At 44.5% G+C, this 6968-nt stretch overlaps 1 protein-coding gene across 6 annotated transcripts in view; it reads right to left on the bottom strand.

Moving 5' to 3' along the window:
• The window catches only part of NOSIP (nitric oxide synthase interacting protein), a 29377-nt gene continuing 22409 nt past the window's right edge, over positions 1-6968 (bottom strand). For all 6 annotated transcript variants that reach the window (XM_054993325.1, XM_054993321.1, XM_054993320.1 and 3 more), the window contains 6 exons: positions 6694-6775; positions 4887-5028; positions 3653-3759; positions 2095-2282; positions 1835-1943; positions 1-188 (listed from right to left, as the gene is read on the bottom strand). In XM_054993325.1, the coding sequence (XP_054849300.1) occupies positions 117-188; positions 1835-1943; positions 2095-2282; positions 3653-3759; positions 4887-5028; positions 6694-6775 (700 nt within the window). In that variant the 3' untranslated portion in view covers positions 1-116. The remainder of the gene's footprint in view (positions 189-1834; positions 1944-2094; positions 2283-3652; positions 3760-4886; positions 5029-6693; positions 6776-6968) is intronic.

Here is a 6968-nt window from a genome sequence, read left to right as displayed (position 1 = left end):
AAACCTCCACAACTTTATTTACAAAAGTACAGAAAGCTGTTGCCACTCCTTCACAGCACACTTCTCTGGTAGGCAGCCCTGAGCGGTTCTGCAGCTGGGCCATGCTTCTGGGCACATTAAGCTTGCATAACAGGGCGGGACTTCTTGGCCTCCAGCTCCACGCCTGACCCTGCAAATCCAGTGCCACCCTAGAAGAGAAGGCTCGTAAGCACAGGCGGCCGGCAGGGGCGGGGAGGGGGGGGCAGAATAGCCTCAGACTTGGAATTTACTTGCCTAGAACGCTTGAAGAATTCTGTTTCTACTTGGAGGGCTCAGCAGGCAAATAGGTGCTGGAGAGCAAGCTCATTTGCAGCCACAAAGCTAGTTCTGTTCCCTAAACCCCGGTTATGGGTGGAGCGCAAAGTAAATCTCTGCATGTTCAGAGGTGTTCTCAGTTTTAGTCTACTTGCAAGTGCAAAGAAAAGTTCCAGCTAGTCCGTGCTTTCAAGCATGTCCTACCTTCTAATTACATCAGCTGAACTCAAGCAGAGCTCTTGCTGTTTTAGCTGTGTAAAGAAACTACATTTTCAGAACCAAACAAGGATCTCAGTCTTGTCTTTGCCTCACAATGCTAACGCAGAGGGGAGGTGCATTTGCAAGGAATGCTTAACCTTCCCACACCACATACACCTCTTGAGGCCATTTCCTCCCCAACCTTGAGACATTTTATCTTGAACTGCTGCAAAACCATCATACTGGAAGTAACTCCAGAAGAAATCCAATTTAATGTGTCTTCAAGCCTTGTGAGTGGTGTGATGCAGGCATTATTTTTCAATTAATCACCTTGTTTTGACACAGGCAGGGGAACCTGGGGAGTTTTTGCCACACCCAATGTCTTCTCGTTTCCGGTTACTCTCAGGCCAGAAATTGCTAGCATTAACTCCTGCCTTATTCTGTGTACCCAAGACAAAGCCACGCTAACGTGTACATGTGCCTGCCTGCCAAATAAAACAGCAGTTGTGAACCCCTAATTATCCCGGGCTCTTTTAGTTATTTTGCCTTCTAAAGAAACGTATTGAATGGGTAAACAAATACTTGACCAAAGTAAATTGACACTGCTGTGTAAGATAAAGTTGAAGGGATCTCTTTAGTTACCGTAACAAGCACTAAAAAGATTAGCAATGCTAAGACAACTTGGCTGTGTTGACAATCCCTAGAATGCAGCCTCTAATTGCATGGCATAGAACTTTGAGACCCAGGAGAAAGGATTCTGAAGTCATATCTGGTCTACATTAGGGGATACCTAGCACAATACAATGGATGATAAGTTAAACCAAGATTTTCTGGAGGTGAAATGGGTGATTACAGGACCTGCATGTACACAAGCCATGGGGGGGGGGGCTGTAGTAAGGAGGGGAACTGGGCAGAATTTAGTTAGCTGGATCCAAACTAGACGGAAGACTTATGAGGCTGTATTGTGGTAATACCTTGATGTCATTTCTGGCTTTGCCCTGAAAGTGCAAACAAAATAGGACTCAAACAAAACTCTATGGCTTTACCATAGTTGTGGGTGAATCCTAGAGCGCCATGATGCCACTTCTGGGTTTGCCAAGGAAATGGCATCATGGTGTCCCAACAACGCTGTTTCCTCCCCTCACCATTTTTCCCCTGCTGCCTTACCAAGTAGTAGTGGGGGCTACTGATAGTAGGTTTCCCGCCATAGCTGGGGAGACCTAGCAGCTCTAACCCAAACCAAAGTCTTAACCATGAATGAGCAATAGGCTGATGCAGCACAGAGTTTGAGAAGGGCTGTGGTGCCTAGGTTCAGAAGTAAGAATTGGATAGTCACTCTCACCCGCTGTAGGACAATGATATCCTTGTCTGTTAGTTTCTCTCCATTCATTGGGTCAACCATGTCCTTCTTGATGAGTTTCTCCACACATTCCAGAGTCACCACAGAGCCCCTTTGAGAAAGGATGCTCGTTAGTTTGAGGGCAAGTAACCCTTGAAGACTTCCACCCTCTTCTCTCTGTAGCCTGGATAACACCACCACCCAGTTACTGCATTAAATGCTCCTTGTTCCTCAATCTGGCTGTCCCCCAGCCCTGTACTCACGAAGGTCGGAGCACAGCACAAGGGACTGAGTTTCCAAGCATGTCTCGTGTGACAGCACACACATAGCGATCCTGCCGGTTGATCAGCCCAACTCGATCCACGTTAGGGTCTACAGGGGTGAAATGCACTGGGACCAGATCCTTCAGTTTCAGAGGTTTCCCACTCATGGGACAATAAACACACTTGTCCTAAAATGGTAAGAACAAGGCAGAATGAGGAGGCAGGACTGCAAAGTTCTCCAGAAGGAAATATGGATTAGTGGATAACAAAGCTGGAAACCTACCAACCAATTATAGCCTAAATCAAAACTGATGCCAGTCAAAATCTGAGATATAAAAAAGGCATGCTAGCACACATTATTTAATCAGGAAACAAAACAGAAAAATGCAGAGGGCATTGAATATAGTAAGTCGTGCAAACTTTTTGAAGGGGGAAAACATACTAAATGTGACATTTTTAAAGGGGTTAATTCAAACTCTACCAAAGAATGGTAAGAGAGACGGAGCTACAGAGCCAAAACTTCTGAATTCTTTACATGGAGGTTGTAAGGGACCAGGTCTGGGTAAGACTGGTCATAAGAACCCCCGCAGCATATTTGAAAGATAAACATATGGAGGCCTAACCTTTGTATAGGTTGGCCCAGGCTACATGTTGTGCAAACAGAACGGATGGGGTCATTTCTATCAATTCCCACTTCTTGCTCTGTCCCCCAGGAGAAGCATGTTGGGGATTTCAGTGGTCTGCAGTGGGGGGGGGGGAGGAATACTCTGTTCCACTAAAAAAAGGACCCTGTGTGAAAAAAACCTGAATCTGGATCCAATCTATATCTCCTCCCAAGCTCACACGCTCACCCACCCACATCCCCTTTCTTCCCCCAATAGGTTAACTCAATAGCATGCTTGCACCAGCAGAATGCACTAGATCAGGAGTTCCAAATGTGATGCCTGTGGGGCACCACAGCATCTGCTGACACCTTTCCTGTTTTTAGAAATTGAGTGGGGCCAGGTGGGGCTTTTGACCCAGCAAGGCTTCTGATTGGCTGTGCAGATTTTTTTAAAACACTGCTTTGGCAAGCAGCTAATACCACAGCACATGGATTTCCACTGTGACTGAAGGTAAACTGCGTCAATGATTTTGTGACCGATGCCTCCTCTGGCATAGCAGCCATTTGAGGATGCACCTACCAAACTCTGTCAGAATTTCAAATGTGCTTGCAGGTTCAAAAAGGCTGAGGACCCCTGCACAAGATTAACTCTGGGCATGTTTCAACTAATACATAAATTACAACAAGGAGAAGCAAGCCAGGCCACAGTCTGCAAGGAAGGTCAACCAGCCTTTCCTAGCCCCAAATACAGCAACTACACATATGGTTTAAGAACAAGGGCTTCTCCCTGGAACTCTGCAATTTTGAGCACATGATACAAATCCTGCATTTGAAGCTATAATTCTCAGGAGTTATGTTTATCATGTTAAGCATACAGACATGCCCTGCTATGAGTGGGGCAGTCTGTAAAACATGAAAATGAGCAGACAAAAGAAAAAATAGGTTCACACTCACTGGCTTCTGAATCACTTTGGTCTTGGCTTCCGGGGTCAGTGAAGGGATCCAAAAACTGGGCAATTGCTTGGCTTTGTCTTCATTACTGGGCCCAGGCTGGGAGTCCCCTGCAATTCACAGAGGAGGGCTGCTGGGTTAGGTGCACAACTCTCCAAGACAGAGATTGGAGGAGAAACAGGCAGCAACATTAGGGCCTTGTCCTGCTGAACCACTGGCAGGATCCAGCAAAGCATCACCTGTGCATCCCAGGATCCGACCCCCTCCCACCTCTGGTCCACAACATTTATTTTTATTTAAAACATTTGTATCCCATCTTTTCACCCAATTAGGGCCCTCAAGGCAGCAATTAAAGACATTGAAATCAGCTTTAAAAACAGTAAATGTGCATAAAACAAACAATTAAAAACAAACAAGGGGGAACATCACTAAGGGAATGACAGAGGAAACAGAAAAGCTTTCAGCAGCTAAAAGACAACAGTGATCAAGGAGGATAATAACAACAATATTCAATTTATATACCACCGTTCAGGACAACTTAATGCCCACTCAGAGCGGTTTACCAAGTATGTTATTATTATCCTCACGACAATCACCCTGTGAGGTGGGTGGGAATGAGAGAGCTCCAAGAGAGCTGCGACGGACACAAGGTCACCTAGCTGGCTTCAACTGGAGGAGTGGGGAATCAAGTCCAGTTCTCCAGATTAGAGACCTGCTGCTCTTAACCAATACAACAAACTGGCTCCCCCTGGGGAGGGAGATTCCATACTCCACACTGCCTCCCCAGGGATGGAATTTTGTCTCCATAATATTAACCAGCACAGAAAAAACTCATTGACACACATTCTGTGCGGCCATCTTTGTTCCATGGCTTGGGACATGGACATCCCCTGTAGTAAATACCCATATTTCTCTAGGAAGTTCCTCTGCACAGACAGCAAGTGATGGAATTGAGAATAGAAAACAAAAGAGGGCCATAGCAGACAAGCCTCTAAGAAAAGTGTGGGGAGACTGTGGAAACAAGGGAGGAGGTTAATTTGGGGTACAAAACTTTGCAAGTGAAGGTCAGAAATTTGAAGTCAGCATGGAAAAATCTTGAGAGGTCCTGTGATGCAAGCAATGAGAGTCTTCCTCCACATATCCAGTTGATGGGATATAAAATCCAGGAACACGTGAAGTCTTAATCTAAAACAACGACTTTTGTGGGATCATTAATTATCCACTCGGTTACACTCACCTTCCTTGCGATCAAAGGGGTTGAGAGGTTTGCTCACAATGCTTAGCTCTTTGTCCAGGAAACTCTTCACCTTGGACTCTTTGGCAGCCTTGGTTAGTTCCACCATCTCTGCCTTCTTCTCATTTTTCTGCTTTTCATAAGCCTACAGATTCAGGAGCAAACACATTTCTTACTTATCAAACCCTCCCAGTCGAGTTTCCAACCTCTGAAGCCAATGCAGTGCTGAATACAGCAGAAAATATTTATTTACTTTATTTATAGCCCACCTTTCTCACTGAGACTCAGGGAGGCTTAGATAGTAAAAAACAATGAATTCACATAGTATGATTCATCCAATAAACAATGCAATGGGATTGAGAAAGGAACAAGTAAGAGACATGTTGAACAATGCAAAAAAATGGAATTACAAAAGTAGAAAACAATGCAATAAGAGCAAGATAACACACATAATATAAAAGGTGGCATAGACTACAATCCTATTCCCTTTATAAAAGTGCTTTCCTGAATACAGAAGGCAGCACATCCCTTATTACAATCTATAAAGGGGGATAAAAGGTGAAGAAAACAGGGCTGGATAAAACCACAGGGAATAATGCTACAAAGGAATATACACAGAAAAGATGAGACTAGAGAGATCCAGGAAATTATTTGTGGAGGAAGTGGGAGCTTGAAGGATGGCAGTTGTGAAGGATGCACTTTAGGCACAGGACAGAAGGATGCATACAACTGGCCTTGAGAGAATCCTGATTCATCAGCTGCCCACCTGAAGACAAGTATGGTTGTTGGGTTAGAAGGAAGATGGGCTGATCAGTTGGCAGTGCAATAGCTGCACATAAACCTAATCTGTGGCAGGGCAAAGATGCTGAGCTTTACAGGCACTGTGTCTACCTATGCCGTCCCACTACAACTATTATGAATGGATATTAGGAATAGCTTCTTCCTTAGCTATTCCCATTGATAATCTAGAGAGGGTAAGAGCATGGTGACAGAGGCAGTGGTTCCACATTCCTAGTATCCCTGGGTCCAAATTGATTGAGAAACAACCTGTCTCATGTCTCAGACTCCTGAAGTGTCTGAAGTTCGTTAATCTTTAAAGTGCCATTGGTGCCAGGTACAGATTGTTATTTATTCTGACTTTCATACTTGCTGTGTCTTGGTTTTGCCTCTGTTGTGTTGTCTTTTGGGGATTTTTTTTCTTAGCTTTATTAAGCAGAGATTACATTTGCATCCCCTCACTCTCCATGGAAATTAGGGCAGTATACATGGGACCCCCTCCTCCCCGTACAATCTGATCATCACAAAAACAACCTGTGAAGGAGGGGGAGGACTGGAATAAGATCATCTAGTGAGCTTCATGGCAGAGTGGGGATTTGAACCTGGTTCTCTCCAGTCGATGTTCTAGCCTTACACTATGCTGCCTCTCGCAGACTCAGCTCCTTGGATGGCGGGTAAAATACAAGCAAACAAATAAAAAAAGATGCAGAGGAGTTAGCCGTGTTAGTCTGTGGTAGCATCTGACGAAGAGAACTTGATTCTCAAAAGCTTATGCTACAATAAAATTGGTTAGTCTTAAAGGTGCTACTGGACTCTTTTTGAAATAAAAAAAGAAAATCTCACTTCAGACAGGCTCTCTTTTACATGTTATCTTCACCCGTAACCCTAAAATTGTTTCTTATCAGCTTTCTCTTGAGTACCACTCCGTTCTATCAGAGTGGGAGGTCTCTCCCCTCCATCTTTAAAACTAGCAAAAATGGGTAGGAATACGGGGATGGCACTTTCCAGGCTAACATATGAACCATCCCTTTACCTTCATTTGCCGGGCGATCTCCTTTTTCTGGTGCAGGATATACTCCAGAATGGCTTCTTTCTCATATAAATATCCATCAGGGCTATGGACAAGAGAGACACTTCAGGCAAACTGAAAATAACTCTAGAAACCGCAAACAAACCAGCTGAGATCTCTAACTACAGTGAGAATTTCAGGACACTGTGGGAATGGCTCAGGGCTGCACCAGGAATATCATAATGCAAAGCTTTGCAATATGGGCTATATAACCTTCCATCCAGAGCAAAGAAAGTGTT

Source organism: Eublepharis macularius, chromosome 12 (assembly GCF_028583425.1).
Source record: "Eublepharis macularius isolate TG4126 chromosome 12, MPM_Emac_v1.0, whole genome shotgun sequence".
Classification (NCBI taxonomy): domain Eukaryota; kingdom Metazoa; phylum Chordata; class Lepidosauria; order Squamata; family Eublepharidae; genus Eublepharis; species Eublepharis macularius.
Note: the sequence above shows the minus strand (reverse complement) of the source record. Positions and strands in the feature narration are given on the sequence as shown.